At 37.7% G+C, this 14,797-nt stretch overlaps 1 protein-coding gene across 1 annotated transcript; it reads right to left on the bottom strand.

Annotated features, from left to right (window-relative positions):
- Positions 1-499: 499 nt before the first annotated feature.
- Positions 500-5,953, bottom strand: LOC108675046. Its single transcript, XM_018163030.2, has 4 exons — positions 2,933-5,953; positions 2,441-2,650; positions 2,116-2,261; positions 500-1,952 (listed from the first exon to the last, which is right to left on the bottom strand). Exons 1-4 carry the CDS (start codon positions 5,730-5,732, stop codon positions 1,929-1,931), a joined length of 3,180 nt encoding a protein of 1,059 aa, XP_018018519.1. The 5' UTR covers positions 5,733-5,953; the 3' UTR covers positions 500-1,928.
- Positions 5,954-14,797: the final 8,844 nt, after the last annotated feature.

Below are 14,797 nucleotides of genomic sequence, written 5' to 3'. Positions count from 1 at the left end.
GACCAAGACGCTCCGCGTAACGTCATGTAGATATTTATCTTCAACGTCTAGGAGCCAGTTAGTTTCATGGATCTGGCCAATTGTTTAGTTTTTAGAACTCGTGCGAACAGGTCACGAATATCATTAGAATCGGCGACAGGCCAAACTTGGCATAATAATCAGTCTATGCGATTGGAAACCGGCTGACGTGACATGTACGGCATGTCTTACTGATATCTGATTATTCGAATCCGTGCTCAGATATTGACGATTGCTATCTCCCATAATTTATCTCCCATTTTCTCCTATCTCTTGATGCTATTCCGCGATGGAATGTTTGAAAATTTCGAGTGCAGTGATACACGTCATTAATCGTAAGTAAATAAAAAGCACTTGCAGTAGATTTTTAGCAGTACGATGAAAACGCGAGTGCAATTTTTTGATGCTGTAAGCATTTAATGCAATGAACCTATCGTTAGGGTATTCATTAATAATGATTTAGATCTAAGCGTCTTTTCGAGATGGTTTTAGATTAAATCATGCAGAACGTTTGAATCATTCGAAATGAGACGTTCTAGGATCAACTCTAACCTACAATTTTTCAAGTTCACATCCATTAAAATCTTGAGGCAAATCTAGGATGGTTTTGCATTTGCATACAATTCGATCATTTCTAGTTTTGATTCATTCAACTCTAAGCCGTCTATATAAGATTTTTTTCGAATTCTCATAGAATTGAATAGAGTCAAACAAAATATTTTGAGCATAATAAGCTTATTTGAAACTAAGATAAAAATAATGATAATAATTATAACGGGATTTTAAACTGAAACTTTTTAATATTGTATGAGTTGGATATGCAGGAGTTTATTCTACTTGTTAAGGAATGTATTCACACCAACGAACTGAATCTCACGAGAAACATTCCACTGCTCTTTCTAAAGCACCTCAAATCGTAACCTATGATGGCCTAAATTAGTAAAAATATTAGGTAAAAATAACATTAAAATTTAGTAAAATAAATTTGTTCAATTGCGCGAAGATAAGGAAACCTCTTTATACTAACGAACAGCTCATTGCACAACGTGTCAGAATATACACATGGTCAAACGTGAATAAAATTGTTTTTGGTCATAATCAGATCACTGAATCTTAGAGTACGTTGGGTGATATTATAAAGCCTAAGTATACATTCCACTATGTTACAAATTACACAAACTCGTTTTCATTAATACGCCTAAATAACTGCCAATAAATATATTTTGCTTCAAATAACGTTAGCACCTGTCAGGCTGACTATTCCCTGTATGACTTAGATTTTAAATAAAAACACTAAAAGATAACTTATATACAGTGTTGACGTTACAAATTTTCATTGAAAGACTTTTGGCTTTTAAAAACTAATCAGAAACTTACTTAAGTGATTTTTGCCTTGACAGCAAAAAGCAAAAGTTGTTTACAGTCAATGCTTACCAATTAAACTTCTTTATTTTCTCGAGTTTCTCAAACTCAAAGGTGTTGGGCAAGCAAATTTTTGTTAAACTTCCTCAACAGATTTAAAATGTATAAAATAGTACCTAGTCAAAAGTTCGAAGATTATAACACTTGAAAAAATTAACCGATGCATTTCACTCTCACAAACGTGCCTGACCAAAAATGTTTACAAAAGAAAATCACTTTAATGGGCAAGCTTTCATATACTTTTCTGTTACATTTCTAGACCATTTCTCGCCATCGAAACATTTTATGCTTCAAACGACTACAAACTGTTGCCATGCAAGCAGTCGTTAATTTATTCACAAATCAACAACCTAATTAATGAAACACTTGAATTAGCATCAATCAAGCAATACAAATGTCAACAGACAATAACAGAGCGCCCGGCAGCACCAGACGCACTTCCATCAAAATTGCCAACTCGATGCCAGTTATAGCACCAGTGGAGACGCTCACGGGTCCTTGATGATCAAAAACTGCACAAAAAAGTTATTCATGTGATATTGTTAACTAGGTAAAGTCTTGATTTTAAATATTTTTTCGTTTCACAAAAAAATTAATTTGTTTTGCCAGATGCGAAATTTCTGCTCGAAATAAAGAATAGTTTAAGCCAAATGTGTCATCTGCGTTCATAAATACCTTCTTCTGTCCGAGCGCAAGCGCCATCTCGGTGAGCTCTTCTTGCTGCGTCTGTTTGATTAGTTCGGTCGATCTGATGACCACGAAATCGAAAGCAACGAACCCGCGCCTGTGAAGACCCTCCAGCAGCAGTACGGCCCCAGCATCTGCAACATAAATATTTAAGAGCAAAGAGTTTTGTTATATTTTCGGTTAACATGTTATCACCTAATGGAGCGTTCTCTCTCTGGACATATTGTTGAAAGACATACTACGAATACGAAGTTAAATTGAAGCTTCCGAAAAACTCGTATAAACGGGTTGGATGTTGATGTTTACTACTTACAAGTAAGTTTGGTCTCCCAGAAACCAAATATTGTGACTTGTTTGTTGCGATCCTGGGGACACAAGTTTTCGAGGGCATCTAGAGCCCACTCGATGTCACTGGCACAGTCGCGCAGCACTGCCGAGACGACGAGCACAAGCCGCGACCCTTCGAACTGAATGGCCTCGATTGTGCAGGGATCAGGCCGGTGGCTGAGATTCACCACCGTACCTGAGAGACAAAACCTGTTGTAGCTAATACCTTATGTTACCAACATGGAGGGGCATTCTTGTGCAAGCAGGCCATGTAAGTGACATTTGTAAATTTCACATGTGCTAGTGAGTTTTAAATAAGACTATAATAATTTTGGAAATTTGTTCATGAACATGATAACAATAATCACCCACGAGTTATCTATAGGGAGAAACAAAAATCCAATGTTTCTACTTTCTTGGCTTCGTAGAATAACATTTGGTGATTCCAACTAAAATGGTGCAACTTATCGTGACTTACCTAAACTCCAGAGATTCAGTCGCTCGAGAGATTTATTGAGGTAACCAATTTGTTCGGGAGGTAATCTCAAGTTCAAGACGCCCAAGCATTCCGGTAGCATGTCAAGACCGTCGTTACTGAGAGATCCCCAGAATTCGGCGAGATCGCACGAAGTACTGTCTCTCAGTGGGGCAAGAAAAGGTGCGCAATCGCCGGGATTTCCATCATGATACATGTGTCTGAAAACCAGGGACAGCTTCTTTACTGTTTGCTTCGAAATAGTTTGCAGCACTTCTGGAAGTTCAAAAACTAATAGCGGATTTGCGCAGATATCAATAGCGATCATCTCAGGGCAAGTGAATTTTATAATGTGTTGAAACACAGCAAGACTATTCTCCTTGACAATGCAGTATTTCTCTTTCGTTAATTGATTTACTTCGGCAGCGACAAATTTTGTAATGTGGTCATTATTGCCCGATTCTGCCACAAGTCTCATAAGAATGTCTGTGTACGGCTGGCCGTTCGTCGTTTCTTCATCATCGACAAGCTGAACAATGTCGTGTGCGACTGACACGAGATGTTCGTCATCAGTCGCTCTAATGGCTCCGGTCATGAACATCAACACGTTTTGAGCGCGGCTGATGAAATCTTCGCGTTGATTTTCATCCCAGTTTGAAATCCTCGGGTATTCTTTCTGAATGACTTTCCAGAGAGTGTTGTTGCTCACAGAAAGTTTTCTGCGTCGAGGTTTGAAGACGGAGTCTGCCGCTTTGGTTGCCTTTTCCGAAGACAGACCAGAGAATACTGGCATCTTGCTTTCTCCATCAGTAGAGGATATTGAAACTCTACTTTCGAAGTCATCAATTTCGTCGTCGAACTGGAGAATGCGATCTTTACGCACTTTAATTGCATCGTCAGGGAATTCTAAGTCCTCCACAAACTGAATTACTTTCCTAGCTAAGTGACATCCAGCAGCGAACTCCTGCATCATGAGATGCTGGTAAGTGTAAACTTTAATTGAGCCAATGCCACGAAGAGATCTTTTCGTGTTAAGGTATGAGGACAGCACAAGATCATCAGGTAAATCAAGTTCTTCGCAAACATTCACAAACTTCTCCGTCGTGTTGTCCTTCAATTCATACTCTTTTCGACAGAATGTTCGGAATGATACTTGATCGAAGAAATTCAAAAAACGTTTGCATTTCTTCTTCGCAGCAGACTCGGTGAGATCAGTGCAATTGACTAAACGAAAGGCCAATTTGTCGGTCATCATCGACCTGAGCTCCGAGTAAAGGTCCGAAGAGCTGGTGAGGTTGCTCACAGTTTCTGGAGAAACAACGTAGAGCAGCACTATGAGTGCGAGATTGAGCGGTGTATTGAGCTGTTCTCCAAGTGTTTGCTTCAGGCGTCGCAAACATTTCATCAGCTCTTTAGTCGAATGGAGGATCTTATCTTCGTCATTCATAAGAGATCTGAGCAATTTGAGTACGAAGTTTTCGTGCTGATCTTCCGGGATTCCTTGCAGTTGCAAGTTCAATTTTGATTTTGAGTCCGGAAGAACCATGTTGACGTCTTCGACCGACGTAGGTCTGGTGGTAATGATGTAGCGGTTGCTGCCGGGAAGATTTAGAAGTTCCTTCACCAAATTCCGTGATGTAAGATTATGTTCGTCAAAACCATCAATCAGAAATAATTTGTGAACCCCTAAAAGTATGTCTGACAGATGATCGTAAGACAATGACATATTGGCGTAAGTGGCTGGTATGGTGCACCTGAGAAGGTCTTTAAATGATTTTATTTGGTCATTTCTCGCTTCTACGTGCAACACCATCTCATATTCAGCGAGTTTCTGCACCGCACATCCTGGTCCCTTCAAGTACTCTTCCAAGAAGTACTTCATCAGAGAAGTTTTTCCTTTTCCTCCTTCTCCACTTAAAATAATCACATCAGGTAATTGAGAAGCGTGATTTCTTATTTCCAGAATATTGTCGCAAGGAACTTCAGGTGTTTGATCAGCACCTTTGTTTGATGACAGCTCTTTGTCTTCTTTCACTTTAACTCTCACGAAAACCTGCGTCGGGCTGGCTTCGTATCGTTGATGCAAGGCCCATGGTGCTGGCTCAATTTTGTACAACTTTTGGAAAAGATCTTCAATTTCGTCGTAGCTCTGTTTCAGGAGTTCATCTTTTAGCTGAACTTGAAAGCATCTTGCTTCATTTTGCAGGCGGTAGAAGTGTTCTTTGTCATTTGGATCGAGTGGTTCACGAATTTTTCCGTAAACATTCTTGATATGTGTTTCTATCTCGCATACTTTTTCGTCCACTTCAGCTTTGTCAATAGAGGCTCGAGCTCCTGCATCGTGCAAGATATCAGTGAAAGTATTGCGGAGGCTCTCGATGGTCATGCGAGTCTCTTGCTCTGTGAAAATTTTCTCCTCGTGTGCGAGGGTGTTACGGATCTTTTTAATGGTCTGAAGCTTGAATTCTAACGAAGGATTTGCAGGATTGCTGTTCACACTCCACTCTTGGTCAGTGATGGGCTTCAAACCACAAATTCTCTGCACGAGCTTATAACATAGCGTTATGTCGTAGCCACTCAGAGCTGCATTACTATCGATTTTAGATCTTTGTTCTGCGTTGAACTCGCGCTTATATTTTGTTTCAGAAAAGCCAGGACTTTGTTTCAGCTTCTCTTTGATGTGCGTGTTCTCAATTTCGCCTAACCATTTGATCACGAGAAGCATGACATCTTTACCAATGTTTTCCACCACAAAGTGACACCTGTATTTGTAGAGTGCATTCTCGGGTATACCCAGCATCATGACAGGTGCGTTTGTCTTTGAATTCACTTTCAAATAAAACAGTGTGTTCTAGGGCCTAGGCCAAATATTTGAGAACACGGAATGTTTGCCAGCAAAAGTAAAAAGTAACCGAAGTAGCTGAATGTTCAACACTATGCACCATCGTTCACGCGTGCAATAATCAACATGATCTTCACTTTTATCATCATAAAACTACTCTGAAACAGAAGGGGGAGCTTAATAATTTCAAATGCAGTTGGTTGATCAGAATTAGTCTGCATTCTACAAAATATCCATCGGCTCCTGCAAAATTCACAAGTGAATAATAAGGAAACGCTAAGGAAAATCAGCAATTAGGAAAATAATAAAACTTGATCATAATCACACTATATAGGCTCTAACAACTTGAATGGATGGTCACTACATCGAAAGAATCCGGTTTAGCGCTATACATTCGTACTCAAACGCTGTAAGACAGAGGACTCCGAGCGGTCCTATACAAGCGGTCAACGTGCGACTTCTTCACCTACAACCCGCAACCAACCAAACAATATTTGTAGACTATTTACTCCCGACGTTCTAGTCTTGCACTCTTGCAGCAGTGAACCAAGCCAAGAGATTGGGTATAGTGAAAACGTTGCATTCTCAGCGTGAACAGCATCAATTTTTGTTCCGTTATGTAGCGCTATTCACAACCCTGGCATACATTCTGCCTAGATGTGGGATGGGTTCACGATTAATCTGGGATAATTTATCGCTAATTTTAAAATTTTATGAAATTTTGGTGAATTTATAATGTTCCATTGGGTGAAATAATGAACTGTTTTTATGTTTTACAGCTCTCTATTGTGCGGTCAAAGGTGTTTCGTCTCATTTTTATGATCAAACAACCGATCGGTATATACATAGCCTTCTGCATTTTTACTGAAATTGGTTCTTAAAAAGAAATAAGAGTCGCTGCTTGAAAACGGGCGTATAATGATAGTGAAAAGGTAGATCAAGGCATAATTATAGTGGAATGCACGAGTCAGGAATGATAACGTTATGCATGAGTCAGGCAGTAAAATCAGGAGGCCTTCGATACCGATAATCCCGGCAATAAATAAATATCTTGCTCATAACGAATTGCGTTAGAATTGTTTTCATACTCTTTCATCATATTTAAACGAATGTTGTTACATGGCAATGTCAGACAACGAAATAAAAACTCATTATTCATGCAAATTCATGGTAGGTACTGGTTAGATTATCTTGACCGAGATAAAAAATTATAGGTAGTGATTGGCAATTTCAGGCCGAACTGTTAACGTCATATATAATTTTATGCATCATAATATATAATCTTATGAATCTTAATATATAACGTTATGAACAAGATATGATTTTCGTAATGGATCATTCAGCTGTTCGCATGTATCAATAACAAACCCAGGAAAATTCCTCTATGCTCAGCAGGAAATGGAGATCGTGGTTTAACCTCGCTTTACGCTCTCATATCAGTTACTATTCGTGAGCCAATCAAGCTTCGTAGAACAGTGATATAAATTCCAAGAAATCAGTTCAACTGATTACAGGTGCAGAAAAAAGCCGGACCGGATGAGGTCCAGACGATAACTCAGCTATACAGTCGACGCAGCACGTGACTCCCAATCGTTGGGGACTTCTTCTCAATAACTTAAATATGAACTCTACACTCCTAGAGTCCTAGTCATTTATTCTAATGCTGGTTAACTGTTGGAAAACTGGTAGGGCATGCGGGCGTAAAATCTCAGGAAATATAAGTAAATTTTCTAGAGATAAATGCAAAATAAAGGTAAGAAGCACCAATAATCTAACAATATTTCATCAAAATGTTATCTAAATAATAGAGGCTAGAATTAAATATTTCCTTCCGGTTTTAAAACTTGCTGACTTCATACCGCATACTCAATCATGCATCACTCTGAATCGTATCCCATCTAAATCATACCTAACTTTCAACGAAATTTCACCTCCAGCATTCCCCATCCTCAATAACATCATACCTCATCCCCAGTTCGTGTGATGGAAATTGAGCCTTTAATACACCAGACATGTTTCAAATTCGCGAGGTACTTGTTATAAATTTGTGAGGTTGCCTACTTTTTATGTGATATGCATCGCAGTTATCTCGAATCAATAATTTTGATCAAAATCTACAGCAGTTTGATAAAAACAGCGTCTTCGGTTGTTGCTGTGGAAAACAATTTTTGTCCCATCTCAACTCATGAATATGAAAGGAATTGCGAAGAAATATATATTTCTCTATAAAATATTTATTATAAGTGAACGTTCCAATTTATTGTACTTTCATTTTTACATTTGTTGTTTCTCGTTGGCATAGTTGAATAAATGGAGACTAGGTAAAACTGAATTCGGCGAAAATATCTCTAGCCTCTCGTGCACCACGAGCTTACACAATATCTTTATTTCTTTCTCCTGCTCATGCACTTGTTTATGCATAGTCTTTGTGCATGGTTGAACTAGTTAGTATATATAGTTCAACGCAACTTCAACCATGGTCTTCATGGTAGTTGCCACCCAGCCGGCTCTGCTGCAACGAACGTTCTGAGAACTGGCAGCGCCTGCGTGTGGCTGGCTGGCTGACCTTCAAAACGATGACGCCAAGACCAAAACAATGACAGCCACTCTTCTCAATGCTCAATTAACGTTAAACCAACTTGACTATTAGTTGCTTTTTATATAATAATTGGAATGAAAAAATAGAGCAAAACTCTAAAAATAATTAACGATAAACTATATGCAATGACCACAGACCACTGATATTTGAAAGCAGATTCCTTTGTTGGCATAGCTGCACCTGCTGATCTGCAGCCAGCAGGCTGAGTGTAAGCCCCCTAAAATCTAAATTAGAATTTCAAGCCTAATACAGAAGAGAATTTTTGAAAAATTAATTCTTACAGTTGAACAAAAAATTAGTTTTGCCAGCCAAATATAAGGTAGGTATATGATGAAGTAAATGAATTAAATCCGGAATATTGATATAATGAATCACAAGATTCAGTCCAACTCCAATAGATGTACATTTCATTAATGTCATCATAAAAGTAGGTAGTAGTTCCAGATACAAAATTGTGTCGACTGGTGGAAGTTGGAACTCGGTAGGTACCTATCCACTGTGAATTTCAACAAAAGGTTAGGCAAGCAGGAAAAAAGCTTTTCACGGTGATAAATTTTCAGCATGAACTCTTGTTAGTTAGCATCCAGCATTGAGCGTTTTAGTATAGAAGACAATACAAGGGTAATTCTTATTATTAACATAATATAATATTAATAATTTCACCCTCTAATGAAATATCAAACAAATTACCTAATCACTCAAAAAATATCTCGAAAAATAACTGTTGTAACTCAAGTGTTTGCTACATTTTCACTGTCTAAAAAGTTAATTTAACACCACTTTACTAAGACTTGCACTGCCTATTATGAACCAACACCGTTCAAATAGTAAGCGATCGAGCTTTCAGCAGCACACTCCTCATCCAGTCATTGCTGTGCACCGACTGGCTGGGCCAGGCTGGCTTCATTTGATCACAGCTCATCAGCTGGCGGCTGGCGCTGGGTACGACTGGCTTCTTGACTTTATATGCAGTGTGCACTCCCAACTCAGAACGACCGAGTTCGCCCCGTTTGAACAGCCACTAGACATCATCCTTCTGCGGGCCTGTTATAGTTTTTTCAGTATTCGAATTTTAGAATCTTAATACCCGATGATCATATGATTGAAAATCCGGAAGAATGGTGAACGCTCCAAGCTGCTGAAACGCTGACGTTTGGTTTAGATATATTACAAGTTTTTTTTCTGTGGTAGGTATAAAAAATTACCAAGTGCATTATTCATTTCCATTACTTTTCAACATTAAATATCAAGTGACTACCGCTGCACGTACAGTTAGTGTGCATCCATCGTAAAAATCGAATGCAATTCAGCGCGCAGTTCTTATTTTCATAGAAAATGAGAGAATAGCATTATAGGCTCAAGACTGAGCAATTGAAATGCTGAGCCTTTCTGAATAATATTTAAATTCTATATATTTTGCAGAAATTGGGGTCTGTTGCAAGACTATTGTTGTTCGTTAGCCGAAAATGCTTTCCTCACCGTCTCATCACAATTGGTTCTCATCATATCATAAACATAACATAACATAGTGATGTCGGCGCTAAAGAGTATAATAAAGTTGTCGCCGACCAAAAGTTGTCACCGATTCTTGAACTTTCAAGGCGATCAAAACTTTGAACTTTGAAGGCGATCGTTCGTGAATCAAAAGAATTTGTAATGAAATAAAAGTAAGTTTCTTTGTGAAATTCAGTTATCAAAGCCTTTTAATAGATGGGTACCGATGATATACATTGGCGAGAACACGTGGCCAACCAGGGCGCACGTTGGCTGATGCAAGTGCGTTGAATATTGACTAACAGCAGCAACAACGTACGACATGGCAACACGAACGTTTCTTGACAATTCGGAAGCCCCCATTAACCAAGTAACACGAATAACTACGTATATAAAATATAACAGTTTATTTGAAGTCTTCGTTGGTGCCGCTGCGTGCTGATACGAGTATCCATGGTTGAATTAATTCAACCATGCGAGTATCATCCACCCTTGATGATGCGTACATAATTGGTTTTAGTGATATAATTTCACTTAATCCTCCTCCCTACTCCATGAAACGATTCATTTCAGCAATAAATCTATTCATAATTCATATCGAAGTGATACACAAGAGCCTCAATCCTGTTCTCCTTGATGAATTAATTTTTTTGACGCTGCATATTGGAGCGCTGAAACCTGGATAAGTTTGCGACGTCGATGTCTGTGATAACAGCAACAATACAGAAATTCCCTCCGTGACTCCGCCTTAAATAGTAAAGAGCACTTAATAATTAATAATTAATAAATAAATAATAATAATTAATAACTAATAATAATTAATAATTAATAATAATTAATAATTTTAATGGTCGCATAATATTATTTACTATTCGTTTATCTGTTTCAGCCTAAACAAAAATATTAGCCTACATTACAAATTAACTTTATAACCAATTATAATGTATAACTTTTTAACCAAATATCAATATTACTAATATTAATATTTGGTCCAAACTGAATGTCAAATTAATAAGCATCTCAGTCTTAGTGCATTATACTCCTCTGCACAGAGGAGTACCGCAGTAATTTCAGGACATCCTGTGCATTTACTTCGTTGTAGAATCTTTTTGGTTAGGCAACTTTATTCAAAAACAATGTGAACAGTTCAAATTATCGTTGAAACTGGAGCTGAAACCGTAGTAAAAGTAGAAATTTGCATAATGAGTTGAATGGAACTAATGAGCTCGACAGCATTTAAAGAAAGTTAAGAAACACCACTTTGCTCTCTTCAATCGGAACGAATCCCGAGTGGTGTTGGGAACGCGAGTTTTGCATAGAAGGAGCATCCTTGTTGCATGCGTTTTGGCTTCCAGATGCACCAGCTAACCGGGTCACTGCATACGGAAAGAAAGGACGAGGCCTGGCAGGATCAAGCCCTAGCCATGCAAGCTACAGAATGTGTGTCCAAAAACTGGATGTATCAGCAATGGAGGCAGCGCCATGATTGCGTAGCAATAAAATCTGTGTTATCGACGTATCCAAGGCAACCATATTGAAGTATACATGCGGTCGCACTGCATTTTTTCGCATATAAACAATGTCCAATGTGTTTGCTCATACCTCATATCCTAATATTTTTCCCGCAACCTTGCATAAACCACGAGTATACATGTAGACTCATGGTTTTTAAGCGGAAAAACTGCGGCGTAATCTCCGATGCCGATGTTACTATACTATATATAAACTGTACAATGACATCTAACAATATACATTGATTCAATATATCGTCTGTACTAGTGATGAGAAATTCAGAAGCCCTCGGGCCATGTGTGGAGCACATTCGTAAGTATTTTATTTTTGTAAGTCGCTTACTGAGATGGTTAATTGTAGGGAGATCCGCTTTGGTATTACCAGACGCTTCAACCAGTTCGTGGAGTCAGGTAAGCGTGTCTATGTAGGAGTGCCGCCATGGCATTGAGGACGAGGAGAGAGCGCTGATCAGGAACAAAAAGAAAAATTGAAAAGTCGACGAGCTAATGACGTTCAAGAACAATGCTAAAAAATATTATTTGTGAGAACAAAGTCGTCATAGGTTTCAAAAATGTTTTAACTATGCCGATTAATTTATTCAAAAGAATGTGATACGATAACTGAGAGTTATCATAGGTACCAGGAATCTTCTAATCATGTTCAATTTATTTATTCATAGGTATATGATATGTGATAACTGAATAATCATTGGTTTCAGAAATGACTGAATTTCGTCTATTTATTGCAACACTTCTCTATAACTTCATGCACTTCTTGTTGTTTGTCTGCTACAAATCTTGTAATCGAAATTTAACACACTTCTACTTATCCTATCGATCTGTAATTTTGCACACTTGTGTAAAGTTGGAGACAATTCATGAGTCAAATGTCAAAATAAATTATTTTAAAAATAAAAAAAAAGGTTTTTTCAATATTAAAAAATTTAAAAAATAACTTTGTCAGTTACAAATCTTATAACTGATATTTGACACACTTTTACCTGTCTAATTGATCTGAAAATTTGCACACTTGTGTGAAGTCAGAGGCAATGCATGAATCAATTAACAGAATAAATAATTTTGAAAAATTTTATGTATTAAAAAATTTATATATTAGAATAATTGAAAAATTACTTTTTTTAATGTTCGAAAATTATATGAGAAATTTGTTGTACATCTGTAAGATTGGATACACTGGATTCTTTGGAAGTGTTTTTATTAAAAAGTAATTTTTAAACGTATATTATTTAGTCCTGTACTGCATGTTGGAGAGCACTGGCTGGTTGATAATCAAGGTCTTCGAACCGGTTTTGCGTTGCTCACAAAGCTCACATTTTAACATAGTGTAATTCTGTCGAGTAATGTCTTTCAGCATATTATAGGCCAGAAATGTTAATACAACTTGCTTTCCTGCGGAGTAAATGACCCACCATCCTCGCAATAAGTTCTTCTATTTGAGGACGAATTTGAATTCTTAGTAACAATTTTCAGTGACCAAGCGCCTGTGGTCTGGTGTGACCTGCAGACACCACTTTATTTGGTTTTCAAAAATAACATTGTAACATTGTTGCACTATCGGTTTATGTCCTTTAATTTGTTAAATATGTTAATAGAATTATTTAAATACATTGTGCGAGAATATATTGCTAACTTCAAGCATGTATGGGCTTGGAAAATAAATTGAATTGATTTTCAGAGTATAATTAAATTTGTTTTCAAACTTTGAATTTATATTTATTTGGCAGTATATCAAAACGTTCGAGAAATGTTGTGCGTGCACAAAGGAATACACTATGTTCACTTTTGGACATTTTTGTTGCATATTCGACCCACCGGTAAGAGTATTTTAGTCTCTATTGAGTTAAACAATTTTTTGCAAGCAATATATTTGTTTTCAGTGCTGTTTATTTCTCAGGTTTCACAGATTACATCCAAAGAGTTTCGCACGTGCGATACGTATTCTAGTTGCCTGCCGCAGTACACCATTCGTATTCAAATTAAAACACTTTCGTGACCACAACAGAGAAGGACCACGAGCACGACCAATGACAGGGTGTGTTGAAAAATGTTCAGATTTGGAATGGTCGTAGAGTGTATGAGCAGAGAAAATTCAAATGAAATTCGCTATATTTACATTGAACAGAATGAAAGTGTGGTGAAAGGAACGAATTTAATCTATTGATCAAGTAGTAGTTGTACAGATTTTATTATATTCGTATGGTTGCAGTTCTAAACCGATATTAGAGCTCATCTCCAAAAATATTTTCAATGGAAATTTTGCTAATTTACTGGAAGTTCTCTTTGATTTTAAATCATTTGTTAATTTGTGATTTAAGCAAAGTAATGATATATAGTGGTTCTATAAACAGCCATGTTACTTGTTTTCGCCGTGAGCGTGATTAGATCTTGTCGGAAGCTTCGGATGGAAGTCTGCATGATCAGGATATCTTTTAATAGATCTTAGCGACACAAAGGTTTGAATATCTGATGGTTTGTTTGATGGTTTGTTTGAATACACAAAGGTTTGAATACCGCATGGTCCTGCTAGATTTTGTCAATGAAGAGGGAATTGAAGTTCATACTAAATTCATCAATAATAATAATATCTTTTTAGCGCATTTTCTCATTTATGGAAAAAATGCACTATTGTGCTCGCCATGTCCGTCTGTCCGTCCGTCCGTCCGTGACTTCACGTTTTCGTCGACGAGAAAATGCGCTCTCTGTCACTCACTGCAGTGAGTGCTGAGTTATATATTTTTTTATCACGGTGGAGGAGCGTTTTTTGTACTTCGAAATTTTTTTTTATTTCATCACTCATTCTAAACGCAAATATAGCACAAGTTTCATGTTCTATTAATATGCGGTCAAATTCAGAGCAAGTAATCAGTTTGGTCTCAATTGCAGATAATTGGTGACTCACCATGGCGGAAAATACAAGCGGCGTCTAACTGCTACGTACCGGTAGTGGCTGGTGAGCAACACTGAGCATGCGTCACTGCTGACGTCACACAGAGCGGTCACATGCCGTGTCGTAACAGCCAACGCAACATGTGGTTGTCTGTGTGCGTCAGGATGCTGTAATAACCGGGGTTAGGTTGTTTTGTTCCAGTCGCCCTCTGCAGAACGCACGCACATCGCACCGATGTTACTGCAGTTGCAGCCGTGGTCGAACTAATAGAACCTAACCAAGATTGCACTAGTGTTCCTCTAGAGTCTAGAGCAGGGGTCTCCAAACTTTTCTATGTGCGGGCCACATTATATATTTTCCATATTTATGCAGGCCGAACTAATAAAAAATCATATAACAAAAAAAATTATTTACTCAAATATTAAAGAACAAACATGGAATTTTCCATGTACTTTCTACTTTTCTTTATCTTTTCCATATCTGAAAACTTAGGGGTAAAATAAATTACATAAAT

Source organism: Hyalella azteca, unplaced genomic scaffold (genome assembly GCF_000764305.2).
Source record: "Hyalella azteca isolate HAZT.00-mixed unplaced genomic scaffold, Hazt_2.0.2 contig12774, whole genome shotgun sequence".
NCBI classification, from domain to species: domain Eukaryota; kingdom Metazoa; phylum Arthropoda; class Malacostraca; order Amphipoda; family Hyalellidae; genus Hyalella; species Hyalella azteca.
Note: the sequence above shows the minus strand (reverse complement) of the source record. Positions and strands in the feature narration are given on the sequence as shown.